General features: G+C 39.4%; 1 protein-coding gene and 1 pseudogene across 1 annotated transcript in view; both read right to left on the minus strand.

Moving 5' to 3' along the window:
• Positions 1–11,955, minus strand: part of LOC124789671 (lipid droplet-regulating VLDL assembly factor AUP1-like) — a 104,953-nt gene extending 92,998 nt beyond the window's left edge. Inside the window, exons 1-2 of the mRNA XM_047257106.1 lie at positions 11,598–11,955; positions 11,376–11,513 (exon numbers count right to left, since the gene is read on the minus strand). Coding sequence (XP_047113062.1) covers positions 11,376–11,513; positions 11,598–11,629 — 170 coding nt within the window. The 5' untranslated portion in view covers positions 11,630–11,955. The remainder of the gene's footprint in view (positions 1–11,375; positions 11,514–11,597) is intronic.
• A 4,062-nt stretch (positions 11,956–16,017) lies between these two features.
• LOC124790667 lies at positions 16,018–16,135 on the minus strand (annotated as a pseudogene).
• Between the last annotated feature and the right edge of the window lie 7,783 nt (positions 16,136–23,918).

Consider the following 23,918-nt stretch of genomic DNA (forward strand, 5'->3'; position numbering starts at 1 on the left):
CTCTATCATTTGTTCCTAATGTTTAGCCATTCACCCATACCATTTTTTAGAAATGTTTCACGTACTTCATAATTACCCATAGTAAAACTGAAGTCACAGAATTCGTTGATGAGTTTTTGAATTTTGGGCAGATGCAGATTGGGACTTAAAATATGAAACTATTCTAAAAACAAAGTTTCCCCAGTGAGCAAATGAGAAAAGTGCATTGAGAATTAATAAAAGGGACAGATGTTTGGTTTGGTTTGTGGGGCGCTCAACTGCACAGTCATCAGCGCCCAATAAAAGGGACAGAAAAAATACTTATGTCAGCGAACAAAATGGAGTGGAAAACATAATTGTGACTGCAATGGGAATGAAATGGAGAGGGATAGGACACGTACCAGGTAAATCAATGGTAGACACAGTGGGGAAGTTCTTTGCTGGACTGAGAGAGAAGAAAAAAAGAAACGATAACCTAATGGAAAGGGAGTAAGTTACATTAGGAAACATATAGGAGCGATTTGAATGCATGTAACTAAGATTGTAATACACTGGGAAGTCTAGAGGAGGCCTTCATTCAGCAGTGGGTAGCAAACTGCTGATATAAATGTACTAATCAATTGCTGATATATGTAATACTAACAAATCTAGGACTTTCAAATATTTAATATGGCAGGAAGTTAGAAATGTAAGTTCCATAAAAACGAAAATCATCAATTTTTGATAATATAAAGTAAATGGATAGAGAAAAAGTCTACTCACCAAGTGGCAGCTGGAGAATGCACATAAAAAATGGTTTTAGGTAAGCAAGTTCTTGGAGCCAGTGGCTCCTCGTGGTAGAAAGGCTGAAGGACAAGGAAGGGGGGTGGGGGGGTGAAGGGAAAGGACTGGAGAGGTTTATGAAAAGGGTTAGACTTGGCAAAAGTCACCCAGACATTACTGCTAAAACATCGTGATCAAGTTAACATGAGTGAAAAGCTAAATGTACTGTATGTAACACCGGTGGGAAGCGGACAGCGAAAAATACACAGGTCAAAATATGAAAGATGTAGAAAACTAAAACGGAGTGAGGAAAGGAGCAGTTACTGTGAAGGGCTGCTGAGAGGGAAGAAATTAACGTAAATAAGCCCAGGTGGGTGGCGAGAACCAAGACCATGTTGTAGCATTAGTTCCGACCTGTGGAGTGCTGAGAAACTGGTGTCTGGGGGAAGAACTCAGATGGTGTGTGTGTGTGTGTGTGTGTGTGTGTGTGTGTGTGTGTGTGTGTTGGAAGAGCTACCTAGGTGCCGATTGTCATATTGTAGAGCATGCTCTGCAACAGGATATTGTGTGTTGCCTGCATGCCACAATATATGCCTATGCCCATTCATCCTGACTAATCAGAGACTGGGAGGCTGAGGAAAAGGTGTTCTAGGTATAGTGGGCGAAATCTCAGACATAATGGATCTCATTTCAGGAGATGTTTATAGGATGTCATAGCCTTGTCAAAGTAGCCAATTAATACATTCAGTATCAAGATAATACTGAGTGACAAGCGGTGTGCTCTGAAGTTGGTTTTTGGAGGCATTAACAGTACCAGGATTGGATATGATGGCCAAGGAAATCTGCTTTTGAACTAGGCTCGTGGGGTAATTATGTCCAGTGAAGGCTGAGGTGATAATGGTGGTGTATTGCTATAAAGAGTCTGCATGCCCACAAAATGTTTCTGTGTCAAATTCCAAGGCTGTACAGGAGAGAAAATTTGATATTGAAGGGATAGTAAATGTCAAAATGTAAGTACTGTTGTTTGTTGGTAGGTTTAATGTGGAGAGAAGTGTGTAGCTGGCCTTCGATGAGGATGAGATCAATATCAAGGAAAATGGCATGGGATTCGGAATAGGGCCATGTGAAATTTAATTGGGAGAAGGTATTTAGAGGTTTCAGGAATCTTAACAGGTCAGCCTCACCACGAGTCCATATGGCAAAGATGTCATCAATGTATCTAAACCAATCCAGGGGCTGAAGGCTTATGTATCCCAGGAAAGTGCCCTCCAAGCAACCCATGAAAAGGGTGGCATAGGAAGGAGTCGTCCTGCTTCCCATGGCTGTACACCTGATTTGCACCTACATCATACTCCACAAGCCACCTAATGGTGTATGGCAGAGGGTACTTTTGGTACCACTATCTGATCCCTCCAACCCTATTCCACTCGCGAGTAGTGCATGGGAAGTACGATTGTCGGTAAGCCTCCGTATCAGCTCTAATTTCTTGAATTTTCTCATGGTCAATACACAAGATGTATGTGGGGGGGGGGGGGGGGGAAGTAATATGTTTTCCGACTCATCCTGAAAAGTGCTGTCCTGAAATTTCAATAGTAAATCCCTCCATGAAGCACAGTGCCTCTCTTGTAATGTCTGCTAGTGGAGTTTCTTTAGCATCCCCGTAATGCTCTCTCGTCAGCCAAATGATCCCACGATGAAATGCGCTGGTCTTCATTGGATCTTCTTTATCTCCTCTATCAGTCCTACCTGACAGGCATCCCAGACAGATAAACAATACTCAAGAATTGGGTGAATAAGTACCTTATAAGCCACTTCTTTTGTGGATGAGTTACATTTCCTTAAGATCGTTCCGATGAATCTGAGTCTAGTGTCTGCTTTTCCCACTATATGTTTTATGTGGTCATTCCACTTAACGTCACTCTGGGTAGTTATACCTACATACTTTACGGCATATGCTGTCCCAGCTGTTTGTCATCTAAAGTGTAGCTGTAAAGTAGTGGATTTCTCTTCCTATGTATGTGCAATATACATAGGAAGAGCCTGCACCATTCATCAATTCTCTGCAGGGCATTCTTTAAATTCTTACTATCTTCTAGTGTTGCTACTTTTCTACAGGCAACTGCATCATCTGCAAACAGCCTTAAAGAGCATTTCGACACTTTCTACTAGATCATTTATATATATTGTAAACAGCAAATGTCCTATCACACTTCCCTGTCATACTCCAGATATTACACTTACATCTGTTTATTTAGTTCTGTTAAGAGTAACGTGTTGAGTTCTATCTGCAAGAAAGTCTTGAATCCAATTGCAAGTCTGCTCCGATACTCCGTAAACTTGTATTTTTTTCATTAAACGGCAATGTGGGACGGTGTCAAATGTCTTACTGAAATCAAGGAACACGGTATCAACCTGAGCACCACTGTCCATTGTGCTGTGGATCTCACGGAGGAACAGAGTGAGCTTAGTTTCGCAGGATCTCTCTTTGCAGAACTCATGTTGATTTTTATAGAGGAGATGTTCATTTTCCAAAAACGTCATAATTCTTGAGCATAAAACATGTTCCATAATTCTACAACAGATTGATATCAAAGATGTAGGTCTATAATTGTGTGGATCTGTAAGGCCTGTCTTGAAAACTGGAATGATCTGCACTTTTTTCCAGTTGTTAGGTACCTTTCATTACTCAAGCAATTTTACAATAAATTACTGCTAAAAGGGGAGGAAGTTCTTTCACATAATCTTTACAGAATCTTATAGGTATCTTATCTGGTCCTGATGCCTTACCACTACTAAGCAATTGTAGCTGCTTTCCAATTCCATGATCTGTTTGTATGTATGCCCCCTCACTGGGTAAAGTAGTTGTTGGTAAGTATGATGTTGATTAAAGTGAGCAGGAGGGATGTCAGAGGTTTGGAAGCAGGTGGGCGTTAACTGAGGGCATATTCAGTGGCAGATACACTATGTATGTGGGGGATATTGGTGTAGAGAGAGGTGGCATGAATCATTACAAGCAAGGTGTGTGGTGGAAGTGGGAAGGCATGGATTTCAAACAACATAGGAAACGGTTGGTGTCTAATATAGGAGGAAAGTCTTTGTACTATGGGTTGCATTTGTTAATGAACCAAGGCAGATATACGTGTGGTGAGTGCTTTGAAGCCAGCAACTATAGGACAACCACAATGACTGGATGTGTGGATCTTAGGAAGAAGGTAAAAGGTGAGGGGTGTGTGGTTTGAGTGGCGTAAGAAGTACTACAGACTGGGGTGTTAAGTCCTCAAGAGGAGCCTGATGTTTTAAGGACAGACTGCAGGGATGGCATTTTGATGGCACATGAACCTGCAGTCCCTCCTTAAAACCACAAGCCCCTCACTAAGGACAAACAGCTCAAACCACAGAACTTCTTACCTCCCCCCCCCCCCCCCCCCCCCCCACCTTTTACCTTCTTCCTAAGATCCACAAACACCGCCATTTTGGCCATCCTATAGTTTCTGGCTTCAAAGCACTCATCAAAGGTATATCTGCCTTAACTGATCAACATATGCAACCCATAGTACAAAGACTTCCCTCCTATATCAAAGACACCAACCATTTCCTACATGGTCTGAAATTTGTACATGTTCTACTCCCACCACACACCTTGCTTGTCATCATCGATGCCATCTCCCTCTACACCAACATCCCTCACATACATGGTATACCTTCTGCTGAACATGTCCTCAGTCAGCTCCCACCAGATACCAAACCTCTGACATCCTTCCTGCTCACCTTAATCGACTTTATACTTTCCAAAAACTACCCACCTTTGAGGGGCAGACATACAAACAGATCAGGTGTACAGCCATGGGAACCAGGACAGCTACTTCCTATGCCAACCTTTTCGTGGATTGCTTGGAGGGCACTTTCCTGGGACCCATAAGCCTTCAGCACCTGGATTGGTTTAGATACATTGATGACATCTTTGCCATAAGGATTGACGGTGAGGCTGAACTGTTAAAAATTCCTGGAATCTATAAATACCAACTCCCAATTAAATTTCACATGGTCCTGTTCTGAATCCCATGCCACTTTCCTTGATATTGATCTCATCCTCATCGTAGGCCAGGCTACACACTTCTGTCCACATTAAACCTACTAACAAACAACAGTACTTACATTTTGATAGTTGCCATCCTTTCCATGTCAAATGTTCTCTCCCATATAGCCTTGGCATTTGAGGCAAATGTATTTTTTCAGTTGTAGGCTCTTTGCAGCAATACACCACTATGCTCATCTTGGCCTCCACTGGGGGTAATTACCCCAGCAGCCTAGTTCAAAAGCAGATTTCCCGGGCCATCACATCCAATCTTGGTACTTCTGATCCCTCCAAAAAGCAACTTTGGAGCACACCACTTGTCACCCAATATTATCTGGTCTTGAATGTATTAGTCAGCTGTGACCCTCCCCACAGCAAGACTTGCCCTATGCAACCTCCTACCACAACTACACCAGTCCCTGTACGTGGCAAAACATATACTACCAAAGGGAGATCCACCTGTGAAATGACACATCACATACCTGCTGTTGTGGTAAACACTGTTTGGCATTTTACATTGGCATGACTACTACCAAGTTATCAGTTAGTGTGAATGGGCTTAAGCAGGAAGTGTACACTGGCAATACACAATATTTTGATGCAGAGCTGCATCAGTCATGGTCTCGGTGCCTGCTTCGCCACATGCACCATCTACATTCTTCCATGATACTCTATTTTCTCAGAACTCCGCAGGAGGGAACTAACGCTACAACATGGCCTTGGTTCTCGCCACCCACCTGCCTTAATTTATGTTAATTTCTTTTGTCTCAGAATTTCTTCACAGTAACTACTCCTTTCTGCACTCCATTTGTTTTCTACATCTTTAACTTTCAGACCTGTTGTTTTTTTGCCCCCCCCCCCCCCCCCAATCTGTATTACATACAATGCACTTAGCTTTTCACTCATATTAACTTGTTCACAATGTTTTAGCAGCAATCTCTCCATCTGCCTCTGTAGCATGGCAGTAGCGTTACCGCCTACCATGCAAGGGGGCCTGGTTTGATTCCCGGCAGGGGACTGGGTTTTGTGTGTCCATCATCATTTTCATAACCACTGACACGCAAGTCGCCGAAGTGGCGCCAACTAAAAAGACTTGCTACATGGCAGCCGAACCCCAGAGGGGATATTCCAGCCAATAAACGACATACGATCATTTCAATTTTCCAGGAGCAATCTCTATCTTTCATATTAACCTGTCTTACACCTTTAATCTCTCAGGTTCTCAAATCTTTCTGATGCACTCCCCAACAATCAGTGTTTCCTTGTCGTCCTGTCTGTTAAGTCTCCCCTGACCCGGATTCCGAACTCTACCCCTTTTTCCAAACCTCTCCCATTGTTTTTCTTCAACCCTCTTGCTTCTGTTTCAATCCTTCTGCCAGAAAAAGGAGCCACTGTCTCCAAAAGCCTGCATGCCCAAAAACCTTTTTTTTAGTGTATGTATTCTCCTGCTGCCACTTGGTGAGTAGGTTTTTTATGTATCCAATTACATTATAAGATTCATGAAAAGAATTTCAAACTGACCATGGAGATATACAATGTTCATTCTTCCTGTTCACCATCCAAAAAATGTAATAGAGGGAATGATACTTGCATAGTATGCTACCTATTACAACATACCAATCATGGTGAAAGGTGCCAAGTCTACTCTAGACATCCTACAGTGAGTACATCCTTTTATAACTGACAAAACCAGGGCATGGATAAATTATTAGGGCAAACGAAATCCTGTGAGATGGGCCAGCCCAAAATTTATGGGGCAAACAGTTATCTTGGCTTCTATTACTGGAATAATATTGTGAAATTTGATAATACAGAATTCATAGAATCACCAGAGGACATTGTTTTTTAACTGAGGTTCTGAATTTAACTACTTATGTCTCGCATCCATCATGTACAATATTCACACTGTCGATTATATAACGAACTTCCCCCTTCATTATTTTGAAGACACACACTAACTTTTCTCTTTCTATTGATCTACCCTTGATTCAACTTTGCTACTTTTCTTTACATCTATCAAGCTTTCATAACACCTGACATTTATCTTACATAAATCAATATATATCTGATACTGAGAAGTCTTTGGCAGAATACAAATAATAAATGCAGTTAAGGTATCCACTAACAACATAACTGAAGTGTTGAGGGATTGACAGCAAATAAAAAAAAAAAAAAGGTTCAAATGGCTCTGAGCACTATGGGACTGAACATATGAGGTCATCAGCCTCCTAGAACTACTTAAACCTAACTAACCTAAGGCATCACACACATCCATGCCCAAGGCAGGATTCGAACCTGCGACCGTAGGGGTCGCATGGATCCAGACTGAAGTGCCTAGAACCACTCTGCCACAACAGCCGGCAGCAGATTTTTTTTTTTTTTTTTTTAAAAAAAACTGTAAACATTGCTGAGCTTTCAGACAATGTCTTCAATTAAATTACCTAACACAAAACCACGCACTACATACGTTGTCCTTCCACAGAACGCAACCTTCTCCAACAGCTTGACTCCAAACCCACCACCTCACTCCTTGTACAACTGATCAACTACATAAGTATCCATAATTACATCTCCTTTGAGGGGAAGATACACCAACAAATCTGTGTCATAATTATGAGCACACATATTGCACCCTCATATGCCAATCAATTTAGGGGCCCATCTAGATGAAACCTTTCAAATCGTCCAAGATGCTAACCCCTTGTCTAGTTCAGGTCTATTGATGATATTGCCATGACTTAGACCTGATTCAAGATACTCTGTACTTATTTCTCCACAGCCTCAATACCATCTCTCCTATCCACTTAATATTGTCCTCTTCAGCCCAGTAGATATCAGTATCTACCTCTCCTGTGGTTCCACAAAAGCTTCAGTCCATATTAACTGTGCTAACAATGAACAGCATCCCAATTTTGATAGATGCCACCCTTCCACAATGAAAGTCTTATATGAAGTCTGGCCATAAGTGGATGGAACATCTACAGTGACAAGCAATCCGTCCCCAGTATACTGATCTTACTAATGTCTTCAGACAGGCAATACCCCTACAAAACAAGTTTGCAAACAGTTTTCTTTGGCCATATCCACATGTCACCATTCCTCCAACCACTTTCATGAGACAGCTGCTAAAGAGAACTTCTTCCAGTCGCTCTCATCACATATTATCAGAATGCACTGTGTCAACTTCTTCATACTCTTCACCAGGGCTTCGACAAACTTGCCACTATGTCTGTAACTGAGGAAAATCCTTCCTGTGTCACACACAGTAATATTCCACAACCTACCCATCTATGAAATATACTGATGCATCTCATGCCACTTCCACTCTCAGCACCTAGTTATGGGTCACACCTCAATAGCTAATTTAAGACCAAGTGTAATTAGCCCTTTCTTATTTTAAGATGTTTACTTTTGAGATGTTAAATCATATGGAAATGTGATGATTTACTTAGAGCTCATGACCACTAAACTTCAGAAAAACCTCGTTTCACTTGCGTCAAAATATGTAGGGATTAAGTCATATGAACACTTTCAGTGCAGCCATACTTCTCCATGCATTGTAATTGTAAAGGTTTCTCTTCACAATCCATTATCTATGATAACAATGGATAAGTAACTGACATACACTACGTTATTTTTATAGACAAGAAAACCAGAGGCAAAGACCTGCAAACATAATAAGATACAGTTTGTGAATCTTTTGCAATTACTGTTATATGTTGTTATCAATGGGGCCCACATGCCACCGCAAGTTACAATTGAATAAGGAAACGAAATATTAAATACTTTTTATTTTATTAATACAATAACAACTAATCTGTATTTTTAGCACATTATATTCTACATGACTACCTCTAATTTAACAAAATAAAATAATAGATACCCAAACAAGAAACTTAATGACTTAAAATAAACTAATGGACAAAGCATTTTGAGGCTTGCATATTTGAGTATAAATGATGGAAATACAGAAGTGTCCGATTCCACCCGTCTGCTTTGGCCCATGACGTCACAAATATGGTGGAAACGACCATACACCATGACTCCAATAAGGCGCCTATGACATCATTACGTAAACATAACAACAAACATGAAAATACATCGAAAACCAACACACACACATGTTCCTCAAAAACCTAATGACACTAACGGGACAAGCATGGGAAATTGGGGTTTTTGGGTGGGGACAAAGTAAATATAAACAAATTTACACACACACACCATCATAAAAAAAAAACCACCAACAACACAAAACTCCCCTAATTCCACTAAACAGAATGTCCTCTGGAATCAGACAGTTCCCTTGGCCTATATAGCTCAACAGCAGCTCCCGATCCCACAAATTGGAACTGGGCACTTCCCTTGACCTACATAGCTCAACAGCAGCTCCCGATCCCACAAATTGGAATTGAACTCTTCCCTTAACCTATAGCTCAACAGCAAGTCCCGATACCGGACCACCCACAGCAACCACCAATTGGAATCAATCCAACCACACCCACCCTCCAACCCAACCTTCCCCCAAAATAAAATACTCAAACAAAAACCAAATGCAAAATTTAAAAAAATCTCAATCGCACACCACAACTCAACAAAACTGCAACAAAATAGATCCTCCACAACTAAATCACAAACCAACACACTCCCCCCCCCCCCCCCCCCCCTCACAAACAGTACCAACGACTTTATGAGGATTGGACAAGTAGCCTGTGCGCATAGGACAGGTGGTCGGTCATGGCCTCGATTAAGGAACCATCCTGGCATTTGCCTAGGAATCTAGAAAAACAAGGGCAAATCCAAATCAGGATGGACGGGAAGAGCAGAGTAAAAGCACACATTTAGCTGCAACATCATGTCACAAAGCTGCCACAGTACTGTACTAAAAAGTCACTTTTATTTTAATAGCAAATGTGTAACTAACACAAAACCAAAAGGGCTAGATTATGTTTGCTGAAGTGAGGTACTTTTACGGATCAAGTTTTGTACAGAAAATTTATACAAATCACAACATAAGAAATGAAAACAGACAGCAATGACACTAACATTTTAGCTCAAGGAACTATTTCTAATTATCGTTTAAGATTTTTGGAAACATAGGAACAAAATGTGCTACAACAACAATGTTCACCCCAACACAACAGGCAGCATGAAACCAGAAATAAGCTCTAAATTTTCAGATTAAAATGTACATACAAATTAGGGAAACTTTTTGTAAAGCACATCACATCACATGACCTACGTCTGTTAATGATACAGTGTTCTGAAGTGTTTCTGAAAAGTGTTTCTGAAGAAGAGAAATTTGTTCACATTGAATATAGACTTAAGTGTCAGGAAGCCTTTTCTGAAAAGTATTTGCATGGAGTGTAGCCGTGTATGGGTGTGAAACATGGCCGATAACCAGTTTAGACAAGTAGAGAACAGAAGCTTTCAAAATAAGTCACTACAGAAGATTGCTTAAAATTACATGGGTAAATCACCCAAAAAATGAGGATGTAGTGAAAAAATTGGGAAGAAATTAAATTTGTGGCACAATTTGGCTAGCAGAAGAGCTAGGTTAATAAGACATATTCCGAGACAGCAAGAGATCATTAATTTAGTGTTGGTGGGTAGTGTGGGGGATAAAAATTGTAGAGGGAGGCCAAGAGATGAATACAATAAGCAGATTCAGAAGGATGCAAGCAGCAGTAGTTATCTGGAGATGAAGAAGCATGCCCAGGATAGAGTAGCATGGACAGCTGCAGCAAACCAACCTTCAAACTGAAGACGACGATGACAATGACAACAATAGTTACCACCACAACACAATACCAACAACAAAATGTTAAATGACACGAATGCAATATCAGTCACCATCGGCCACATGTTTCAGTCACCTGCTTATTTCAGACACCAAAAAGTTCCTAATGTGAGTATAGCTGCTATGTACAGCGAGTGGCAAGTTTGACTGACACCTCAGAGCATTGCCACTTGTAATTTCCTATTACAAGATCACCTGATAAATGAGGAAGGCCCAACTTCAATCGACAATGTATGAAATGTAGGAGACATTATGTTTCAGTACAGAAAAATTCTATAGCAACAAATGCTATGAGAAATATGTTTTTATCCAAAAACAAACCTTTGGCTAACTGTTGACACGAAAATGCAACCTCAAATCATCAGGGTACAACCAATGCCTAATTACTAAAACCATCCATCATTATACAGGTGAAAATCTCAAAGAAATACTGAAGCAACAGACAAGTTATCAAAGGATTTCTCAGATTTAAATACTATACAATTTCTTTTTTAAATATTAGTTTGTGACACCTGAAATTCAACTTTTAACATCTGAATATGTCACCATGGAAGTACATCTCAAAAAGTAGGTATTTTTAGCAAATTAAATATCTTCAGCAACACGAAAACTGCTCTCACGTCACTATGCATCAGAGGTTAATTTCTGTAAACTAAAATTCGCAATAACAAACATCTGCTGCATAAAAACTACAAAGGTTTCTAAATGTGCCACCCCCCAACCTCTTCATCAGTTGAATTATATAATATATTTATTAATCACCTTTTAGCGATAGACAGCTGTGGCAGCAGTCTACTCGTAAGGATTAGCTGTAGTCCAAACAAAAATCTGAGCACTGCCAGCAGCAATCCAAACGGCGAATAGACGGACAGAAGTAACGCTGACAAACCTGAGGGATATCTAGAAGAAATGAAACAGGTGTTAAGCCAGCGCCAATGCCAGTTAACATTTCTCCAATATTATCCTGGCCACACATATATCCACCTGCTCTCACGAAACAGTTCTTTCACTTCCATTGCATATGTCAAAGTGATAAATTATCCAAAGCAGAAGTTCTCAAAAATGCACCATGAAGTTTAACTATCCTTTTTCGTTATTTGATAAGTAAACAAATTCTGCAATTTTCCAAAAAAACAATTCCACTGTACACCGCGTTTTTAAGAGGAAGCTTTAATGACTTAAATTTTGAAACAATACCCCTGTCAGACTGTCACACACACTCGCACATTGTGAAAGTCACATACTCCACGAAACTAACATACGACTCTCGATACAGTGGTACTGCGTCAGCCTGATCAGCGCTGCACTTTGATACCTTTGTATGCTAACAAACTGTTTGCTATTAAATTTGTGCAATCATCTTGAACTGTATCTCTATACTAGACTCCTATTTACGAACTACATAAATTTTAACGTTATATAATGGTTATTATGGTGCGCAAAACTTAAGACATTGTAATTAAGAATGCACGTAATCAGGTATCCCATTTGCGCTTATCAAATGAAATAAATAATAGAAGTTATAGTTGGATTTTTTAAGCATTCGTAGAAAAAAATGTGAATCAGGTTCTGGCCCCGTAAAGATTTCTGGGAGCTTCTTTCTTATCTTCTGCTGCTGCGCTCGGACAGCTACTATTGAGGAAAAATAATGTTCGATTGCTTTGCGAGATTCAACACAGAACCTGAAACGAAAAAAAATTTGAAAATGAAAAACAGACAGATACATATGACTATAGATATCGAAATATAGTAAACGTATCTCCAGTAATAGTTATTTACTCGAATATTTTACTTTTCTACGAAAATTAAATTTTGACAGGATAATTGGATTCTACACAAGTTACAATATCGACGTCACTATTTATTAGCTTTGTGTCGCATTTCAAGAATGTAACAGTATCTGCATAGCCTTACCGTAAGTCTGAGATTAGCCCGAACGGTCCAGGCGTTTTGGAACAGTCCGCGAATGCAAAAACGTCGTTGGAGAATATTATTAATTTTAGACCTATATGTTCGACACCGCGTTTTTAAACACTCTCTCAGCCGACCTTGGCGCAAGCGCTGGCGTCCATCGGCAGGCTATAAGTTTTCATTTGGCAATACTACATGAGCAGTGCGTTTATGCTGGTTTCATGTCTGAATTAATTAGCCTACGTAAACGTTTTGGACAGTTTTTTTCTCTGTTCGTTTTTTCTCTCATCATTTAGCTATGAGGAAATAAAGTGTGTGTTTAATGTTAACCTGCAACCGGAACACATTCTTTTTTTTAAAAAAAAATTGTAAGGGCAGTAACAATGAATGTGCCTATTGCTCGCAGTACACTCGAGAATTTTCTGATGTGCATGCAGAAAAAACACCGGAACCTACTGAAGAAAGATTTTTCTTCAATTATGGAGATCATTTGGTCTATTGAAAGAGGTAGAATTTCAGTATCTACTGTTAAACATCTGCTAAATGTTATAGTTAATTCAGAACTTTCTTCTGAATTTAATGGTGTAATTACAACAAACAAAATTTCTAAAAGAAAACTATGTCTGGTGGGAAATACAACCGAATAAATAAAGTCCAGTGTTTCAGATAACTGTTAAGACTTTTAAGTAATTTCGAAAATATGTTCTGGGTTGGACCCAAAAAGACATTATCTTTTTTACCAATTCTATGACATTCACGAGCCATAAGTGGATAGATAGCATCAAGTTTGCAATAACATTACAACAATAAAATGGTTTCAGTATTGCAATTTAAACTATAATACTAAGTTGGATACTATAAAACATGAAGTGTAAAAACTAGACTACAACATACTTTACAATTATAAGACAATCGATATTAGAACACAGTGTAGTAAAACCACAGAGATGCTGCTGTTTTCATTGGCTCTGAGCTGCAGCTCAGGTAGACACTGATATGTCACTAGAGAAGTATCCTTCAATACTGTGCAAAGGTTGCTCTTTTAGTATACATAAAATTTTAATTCTGAATCGTTCGATTGGCAATAACTGAATATCCTTTGGTAGACCATTAAATAATTTAACTGCCACCATTGGGAACCTGTTCTGTATCTTAGTTAATTCATGATTGGGAATCTGTTCTGTATCGTAGTCAACCAACATCTTGGCCTGTCCATACTGTATTTTTAATGAGTGCTGTGTTGATGAACTTAATTTCTCTTTTTGTAGGGCTCAGGATTTGTCTTTGTGTGAACAAGGAAACTGAAAATACATTGGACGAAAACATTCAGGCAGTCGGATCTCTCTTGGGTTTTAGTGGAAAATTTTCATCGAATTTGGCTTTAAGAGTCTGAAACCATGGAACTTAATGTATCATTTGGTGTCAATTCTTCAGACATATGATGTCAATCTGTAGAAGACGAGGTAGTTTTAAAATTATTTAAATTTTTCTTTATAATAACCCTAATTCTCAAGACATAATTTGAATGTCAGCTGGGACTTTGTTGTGTACTTAATGAGTTTGTCCATACTTTCATGATTACTGCATCGTATAAGCTCAAACACACTTACTTTGTAGTCCCAACTATTTATTTTTTAGACATCTATCTAGACAGACATCTCGTTTTTTTTGGTAGATAACGTGCTACAATAGTCCATAGCTGCTTACTAAGTTGATAAAATCTTTCACTTTGTCATTACCTTCCCGATATGGATGTTGAAGTCTCCACATGTGGAAATTTTTGCTCCTAGTCACGCTAGATGACACGGGCAACTTTCCAGTTTGCTGACGAAGTTTTCAGAATTACCATTTGGGGAATAATACACAGAAACAACAATTAAATTAGCATCTGGCAGCCCCAGGGCAACCAATTCTAGAGCCAACTCCACACAGAAATTATCTGCATCACTGTTGTTGGCACTGAGCTTACTATTTACAAACACAGACACACCACCATGGATAGAAATAACTCTGCACCATTGATTCACCAATTACAGATGTTCAATGCGCCCATGGTATTCTATTTCTGGCTGAGTTAGCCAGTGTTCACATATTATAATAATATTTTTCCTCTGTATCTGGTTTACAATAAAAGATTCTTAAATATGTTTTACAAGAGAGAAAAATTTATCATGAAGGCAGGATTTTAAAAGAGAGAAAATAAAATGATTAGCATAGCTGGTTTCCATGTTCAATCATCAACAGGGTGATACTAGACCGTTTATCAGGAATAAAGGTTTGAAACACCAATGCTGGTATGCATAAAAATGCATTCAATAAACCGTAATCGGACTTTGTAAATCATTAAACGAAGATGATTATGCAAATTTGCTTATATGCAGCTGTAATGGTGGCCCATCAATCGTGACACTATATCAAGAATTCCAAGTTGTTGTCTTACAAATTCTGAAACAAATAAAAATGCATTAGGACAATGAAAACAAAAATCTTAGTAAACATTAGTATTCTGTTTTAACATATACAGTCATAAATGTACAAGTAGTTGAAATTATTGTACTTCATTATTACACTGTGTATCTATGAAGAGACAGAAGATGAGAGAGAGACTGAGTAAGTGAGAAAAAGACAAAATCCCCCTCTAAAGAAATTAATGTCAATTGTTTCAAAAATCACAAGAGGGCGTTATTTCATCTATGGAATTATCGATAGTGTGGTTAATTTTTGTAAAAGAGGTATTACACAGCCCCCTTGAATGGTGTTGCCATAGTTTATTACCTAACTTTGCAACACCAGTCGACATATAGTGAGATGGTCGCAGTTAACTGTCTGTAATAAAGCTACTCATTTCCAACCAACACATATTCATACTAACAATTCACTAATCTACTTCACAAACATTGTATAGAATTTCGTTTTACATGTTTGTAAACTTAAAGTTGAAAATGGTAGTCTGACTTTCATTTATAAGAACCGGATGATTCTAGGAATATACTACAATCCCTATGTATTACTAACTTAGGGATCCTGATAATAAGATTTGAATAATTACCTTATACACAGAGGCATTCAGATAATGATTCTTCCAATGCACCATACGTGAATGAATTGGGAAGAAACCCTAATAACTGAAGCAGTGAGATGTATCCTCTGCCATGCAACTCAAGGTGGTTTGCAGAGTATAGATATAGATGTAGGTATTGTCTTTTGCTCACTTTAGAGCTGCATTGTATTTTTCGTTTTCTGTACATCATTCTCAATAAATAGTCACTTCTAAAAAAAACTAAGCTCCTCCTGAACAGGCCATGAAGGCTCAAAGGTACAGACCGGCCGCCGTGTCATCCTAAGCCCACAGGCGTCACTGGATGCGGATATGGAGGGGAATGTGGTCAGCACCCCGCTCTCTCGGCCGTATATCAGCTACCGAGACCGGAGCCGCTACTTTTCAATCAAGTAGCCCCTCAGTTTACCTCACAAGGGCTGAGTGCATCCTGCTTGCCAACAGCGCTCGGCAGACCAGATGGTCACCCATCCAAGTGCTAGCCCAGCCCGACAGCGCTTAACTTCGGTGATCTGATGGGAACCGGTGTTACCATTGCAGCAAGGCCATTGGCAAATAGTCGTTTCACTAGTAACAAAATAAGGGTTTATACAGGGTGAAGCAAAATTTGTGAACTCGGGCTTTGCAGCGAGACTCCTCACAAGTCGGTGACAAAAAAAATGTGCGGCGAGTACATTCGGCAGAAAAAGGACGTTAAAGAGTGGCAATCTGGCATCACTATAACCACATCCATGGTAACTACCTCTGTCAGCACATATCAGTTGTGCTATACAGTTGGTGCAATGGATAGAGGTTTTGGGTTAGCATACAGGAGGTCGATGGTTCGATCCTGGGATGAGGCATATGCTTTTCATTTGCTAAATATAGTCTAGGTGGTATGGTATCTGGCATCTTAATTGTCAACAGTGATTGCAACGAGTCCTCTAGAAAACATCTCTACTTACATACTACCATTGTAGAAATGGAAGACTGGTCAGCTTTGAAAGAAGCCATTTCCATGTCATGGACTTGAATTTATTTGCACCACTTCATCTACAAGATGTGAAACCTGTTTTCTTTGTATCCTCCTCCAGTGATCCCATAGATTAGTACCAACTATTATTCCTGTTTCGTTCAGGTCCATTACATTTCGTTAGGACTTTACATTACTAGTAGGACTAACAACATTCTTTTCAAATAATGTCCAAACTCGGTTACTGTTTGTATGTGTTGTCTCCATGGTCCCACTAATTATGCCTTCCAACATTGAGCCTGGTAACCGCATGCTGTTTAGTACGTATCTCAATGCATAATAATAATAATTATTATTACTCTATCGATCAGACTGTGAAAACTTCGCATCTAGTACCTTTAGGGACACAGTGTAATTCGAAACCGAACATTTCCAATTAGCGGTGTCGGGATGAATCATGCAGAACAGTATCTGTCAGAGGGGTAATGCATGTTAGGTGGAACAGCGCGCAGGACTGATGGCGTGTTTATACTGTATGCGCTGTCCACCAGACAGGGACCAGTTGCGAGCGGAGTAACACACTCGTGACAGACTCCAATGAACATGTGTACACATATCTATTTTTCTCATTGTAAACCTCTCAACCAGTGTGGCAGACATATGGCATGTACAAACGATGAATATGTGGATATGCTCCTTGTCCTTGGTGCATCTGATAACTGGGCAGGTATTGCCATTTATGAATATCCTCGTCGACGCAATCCAGATAAAAATGTGTTTTGTCATCTGGAGTTGCACCCCTGGTACCAGCAAAGGTCATCCACGGACTGGCCATACTTCAGCTACTGAGGAAGCTATTCTGGAGGTCATACACTAAGAACCTCAGCGAAGTACACTTAGCGTAGCAGGGCAACTGTGTGTCTCGCGACGCACTGTCGTTAACGTGCTGCATGAGCATGGACTGCACCCCTATCATTATGCTTTCCCACAACACCTGCATCCTGCAGATCGCCATCAGTGGATGCAATTCTGTGAATGGTTCCAATAACAACAGGAAGCCAATGATGACTTCGTGAACACCGTCGGTCGGATGAAGCAGCATTCACTCGTGAGAATGTCTTCAATGTGCACAATGCTCACCACTGGTGTGAGGTTAACCCGCACATCACCCGCAACCATGGATATCAAGTTCACTTTGGTATCAACGTCAGGACTGGAACATTGGGTGACTGGTGTTTGGGCCGCTGCATGTTGCCTGACCAGTTGACTATGCGAAGGTATCATGCATTCCTCTCAAACTATCTGCTTGATGTGCTGGAAGATGTTCCACTACATTTTCCCCAGAGGATATAGTTTCAACGTGATGGTGCACCTCCACACTCTGGAATTAATGTGCGACAGTATTTGGATAGAACATTTCCACGGAAATGGCTCAGACGTGGAGGTCCAGTTGTGTGGCCTCCGCATTCACCTGACCTATATCCCCTGGATTTCTTCCTGTAGGGACACCTGAAGGAGCACGTGTACTCTACTCCACTGAAGAAAGTGGAAGAATTGGTAGTGCATGTTCATGCTGCTCTTGTGACTGTAGATTCAGCTTTGCTGCAAGGGGTCCAGAGCTGTATGATCCAGCGGGTTGTGCAATGTTTGGACATGCAGAGAGCTCGTTATGAGCATCTGTTGTTCTGAGGACAACGTATTCTGTTTTGAAGGTCATGTGGTCATTAATATGGACATTATTTTTGTCACTGATTGCTAATGTGCGACTTCTGAGCGCTCATATTACATGTAATATAAATGACAAGTAGATGTTGTGTTATTGTACTATGCTATCATCTTTAGCACCTGCAAACTGATATTCTTTTTTGTAGTTAAAACAGGTCATTTGTTTCAACTGTCTCTTTCCTATTTGCTAACCATGTGTTTGTTATGCTCAGCGTTACAAAATGTTGGAAATTTAGGATACATGTGATCTAAAAAACGGTGTATATTACAGTATGAAATGTCAGAATTATATTAGCAAATAAAAAAAAGTGCGCCCCAATCCAAGATCGAACCATCGACCTCCTGCATGCTAACCCAAAACTCTATCCACTGCACCAACTGTACAACACAACTGATTTGTGCAGACAGAGGTAGTTACCATACATGTAGTTACAGTGTCACCAGATTGCCACTCTTTAACGTCCTTTTTCTGCTGCATGTATTCGCTGGACGAAATTTTGTGAGACACTTCTTTATCGCTGACATATGAGAAGTCGCGCTGCAAAGCCTGAGTGCGCAAATTTCGCTTCACCCTGTATAAAGAATAAGGGTTGCAGTTTTAGATTTTTTCGCTCACTCCATACCACAGTATATATGTGCTTCACGTACAACCATTGTCAGCATAGAGACCACGTGTGACGAGCGATGAGGCAGGATGGTGAGTAATACCAGCCCAGAAAATAGGTCCCAAGCAAGAAGTTGTCTATCCAGACTGACACATGACGTTGTAGTAGGATTACCACGATGTCATTCAGGCAGGCTTCAGGTGCTCAACAGGTTCAGAAATCACGGAACAGTTACACAATAGACTCAGTGATATCTCAGCAGAATCCATGATGGTTGTGCTGAAAAAAAAATTAGACATAAAATTACAGAATTGTCGTTCTCGACATCAAGTTTAGAGACACAATGTTAAAATGGTTTTTGTAATTATTTTCTAGATCCTAGCGACATAGGCTTTGTTTTCGTTACAATATAACCCAAGTTCTGCAGTTGCTGTACAAGATAACGTAGTCTTTATCATCTTAATTCACGATAAATGTTCATAGCAACATACTATGTATAGGATGACAGTTACTGAACTATATGAAATAAAATTGTCATAACTTTTGAACGGTTTGCGTTGGGACATTCAAACTGCACGGTTGGCTGCAGGGCATGATGGGAATTAGTATTATATGCTTCAGCAACGAAGCCTACTTTCATTTGGATAGGTCTGTCAATAAGCAAAATTGTCGCATATGGTGACTAAGAATCCACATTTCGCGATCGAGAAGTCTCTTCACCCTCAATGGGTGACTATGTGGTGTACAATGTCCAGTCACAGAATAATTTGTGCGATATTTCTTGAAGGCATGGTGACTATCAAAAGCTACATGAAGGTTTTGGAAGATGGTTTCATCACCATTATCCAAAGTGACTCTGACTTCGAAAAGACGTGGTTCATACAAGACAGAGCTCGACCCCATCGAAGCAGGAGAGTGTCTGATGTCCTGGAGCAGCACTTTGGGGACCGCATTATGGCTTTGGGGTACCCAGAGGCCACTGGCATGGGTCTTGATTGGCTGCCACATTCGCCAGACCTAAACACCTGCGATTCCTTTTGTGGGGCTATATTAAAGACAAGGTGTACAGCTACAACCAAAGCCATTGTTGAGCTGAAAACAACCATTCAGAAGGTCACTGACAGCATTGATGTTCCGACACTTCAGCGGGTCATGCAAAATTTCGCTATTTGTCTGCGCCACACCATGGCTAATGACGGCAGGCATATCGAAGGTGTCTTAACGTAAGTTCGAATATCTGTAGTGACGTTTACAGTTGAATAGTGTGTTCAAGGCCTAGTTTGCAACTAATTTACGGTTTTTTCACATAGTTCAATAATTGTCACGCTGTGTTAGCTCCAATCTTATTTATTCTCTTTACTTCCATTGATGCTTCACGCTATTTGCAATTCTGCAACGAGGCTGCATGCGCTGCAATCAACAATGAAGTCAGCAAAACGTTTGTTCTTTCCTTGAGTTTCTGCTTAATATATATGGCTACATGCACCAAACACTCAATCCTGTCTAGGTTCAAATCTTTACTTTCATGAACATGTCAAGGTAGGCACACATACATGCACAATGGTTTCCCAAAGTTTTCATTCTACTTCCCTTATAGTACTTTCACTTTCCAGCTTGCCATAGTTTTTACTTGGCACAATAGCAGTTCAAGCGATTGTCCCTCCTGATCTTCGCTGGAAGCGAATTTACTCGATCTGTATGGTCTAGGTAGAAACATTAAGAGATTTCATTTGCATTTATGAGTCTATCCTAGTTATTTACAGAAGTATTTAAATTGTATCTCATTACACCAGGTAAAGGCGCGTAAATAATAGTTAGACCTATCTGGTTTTCTGAGAACAGATTTTGATACCGGCGCTACACTATTCCAAATTCAGACATAAAGCATCACATAGCAAACATCTGTAACGGTAGAGCAAGAAAAACCAAAAACATGTTTAATTCACCTGTGGGCTAAGTCAAAGCAAAGAAAAGCTCAAACATGGTGCATCACTGGACAGTGTACATGCAACTGACTTCACCAAAATTTTCGTCCACTAGATACTACTAGTTTATTATACTACACAAAGGTGTCAGAATAATATCTTAAACGGGCTTTGGAGCTTCATGCAAGAAACAATGCAAAAACAAAACATACACATTTAAAATACTGCTTTAATGTAAAAAAGATTACATTGTAAAATCTCTTCAGTGCTCGTTGTAAAAGCTCATGTCATATGTGTTCATAAGCATACAGCAGTTTAGTCATAAATCAGTATGTACAGTTAAATTCGTATTCATCTTCAACATTAAATTATAGTATTTGCTAAAGACAGTATACTTCTTGCCTCGTTTACTTGCTCATTGAGCACAGTAATCAACTATTATTTAAAGAAATTGCTTGTTTGGAGTGTCCATATTAATTATACATTTGTATCATGGAAACAATAAATCTGGCTTCTAGACACTGCTAGAATCTTTATAACGCAAACAAACAGTTAAAATGGGATCGCTATCTCAGAATGTCTTTTCATGTTAAACAAAATTATGGAAACACAGAACGGATGTTTAGACAGCAGATTATTCTTTAGCCTTCATGTGGTTGTTGTTGTTGTTGTGTTCTTCAGTCCTGAGTCTGGTTTGACGCAGCTCTCCATGCTACTCTACCCTGTGCAAGCTGCTTCATCTCCCAGTACACTGGTAATAATATTTAAATCGAGTAGATTCAGTATGCCAACATAATACAGAAGCCTGAATCCATCATAATATCTCATAATCTACCGCCATTAAAGAAATATATTTTTATGATGATTCTCAGATTGAAAACTTGCTGGCGAACCATATAAACATCTCTTCAAATTCTGGTGGAGATATATGCCTGTAATTTTATCTGATCTTCGAAAAACCAAAAGATAACTGGCAAGACTAGGTATGCTAATGATTTTGTACAAATCAGTGTAAAGCAACTTCCATTTACTGTTGCGATTATGCAGTACAGAAGATTTTGGCTGTGATTATAGCAAAACTGTTTCTCCAAGGGTATATGTTTGAACTCGTCCTAACTTTTTTCTTGTATTTTCTTTCGAATTATGTGGTGTTCTGTCAGCGTGATTATTGCGCCTTTTATCTTCTTTTGTAGAGTAATTTCTTCTTTCTACAGATGTGGTAAGGGATTTACCCCTTCATTTGCTCCTTGTTTGTTGCTCAGTAATTCAGCAGGTGTGTAGGGTGTGGTGTGGTGTAAATTGGCAAGTTATTTACTATTTTCTCGAAAGGCTATGTGAGCTAGACCAAGTGTGTGTTGTGTATTTGCACATGTTCTTACAAATCGATTAAATTACCTAAAATGCTTCCAATGGGATTACTTTTCAGGTGAAAGTGGGATGTCAAAACATTCTAAACATTCTTAATGTCATTGTCTTTCCGAAAATTTTTCCACTGTCTACAAATAAAGTTTGATGTATTATCTGTAAGGAATGCAACAGGTTTGCAAGCCATGGGTATGTACTGTTTCTGAATCCATCGTATTATAAAAGATGCTGCTGTTGCTGTCAAGGCATATAGTTTAACATATTTAGAGAAGTGCTCATACAAAGCTAATAAAAATTTGACACCGTCTCGTGCAGTCAGTGCTGGCCCAGCTGTATCAACAGATACTAGAGGCATTGGTTGTGTTTTTAGTATTGGGTGTAGTTCAGTGTTGCAGCATTTGTTTGTTGGCATAGCCTTCTGATACACAATACAGGTTTTAAAATCTGTTCAATGTATCTCACATATTTGGAATACAGCAGTATGAATTCAGTTTCCTCATGCACTTAGTGCCACTGTAATGAGCGCAAAATAGTGAGTATGCCAAACTAGAGATTCTCTATACATACTAGAGATACGGATACCCAGTACTGCATCAGTAAAACAATACATCATTGCGAACCTTGTAATGTTGCAGAATAATCTCAGATGGATTGTTTGATGGAAGTGTTCTTATCTTATGCCACCCAGGATCTGAATCCTGCAATGTTACCATGATATTACATACATCTAAACAGTACTGTCTGTGACAAGTGTCGCTCATCAGAAGTATTATGTAGTCATTGATTTGTTCAGTGATATCAGAAAGTTCAGTTACTCCTTGTGGCAAGCACAATGAAGCATTAGCTACAACATTATCCTTACCTCGTATATGCATTAACTCAAAGTTTTTTTCTCGAAGAAATGCTTTCCGTCTAGCAATTCTAGGGTTGATAACTTACATATTAAAAGAAAACTAAGTTTATCTTGATCACAGTACACTTTAATATGTTTACCATAAATGTAATCATTAAATTTCTTAAAAGCCCAAATTACAGCTACAGCTTCAAGGTTGGTAACTGAGTACCCATGTCCAATTTAGACAAAGTCCTACTTTCAAAAACCGATCATCTCAATCTCAACTTCACCATTTCTCTCTGGCACCTCAAACAGAAAAGCTCCAATTACTCTTAAGGATGCATCAGGAGCAACACAAAAATCTGGCCTCATGCAAGGGTAACAAAGGATATCGAAATACACAAGTGTATCTTTAATAGCATCAAAATCTGTTTGACAACTATCTGACCAAAACCAGAATGTGTCCTTCTTCAGTAATCCTAAGAGTGACAGGCTGTTCAGTAATTGACAATGCACAAAACAATGAAAGAAAGAACATAAACCAATGAACGCTTTTTAACTGTCGTTTAGTGCATGGTATACGAAAGTTCTTGATTGCACTTATTTTGTCAGCATCATGTACTATACCTGATGAGGAAATAATACAACCTCGAGACTTAATTTTCTCTCTATCAAACTTCGGTTTTTGTAGCAATAAATCCAGGTGTTCTTTCTATGTCCCAGTAGGAGTTAAGATGTCATCAACATATAACATATCTTGTCTAGCAAATCGGGTCTGAACACAGTGTCTAGCAATGTAATAAATACATGAGAGCTCACATTTACACTGAAAAGCAAAATACAAAACTGATAACTACTACCAGCCTAAACAAATGCTGTGTATTTCACGAACTCTGCTGCTAACGGGTCTGCCAGCAGGAAGATCTAAG

Source organism: Schistocerca piceifrons, chromosome 3 (genome assembly GCF_021461385.2).
Source record: "Schistocerca piceifrons isolate TAMUIC-IGC-003096 chromosome 3, iqSchPice1.1, whole genome shotgun sequence".
Classification (NCBI taxonomy): domain Eukaryota; kingdom Metazoa; phylum Arthropoda; class Insecta; order Orthoptera; family Acrididae; genus Schistocerca; species Schistocerca piceifrons.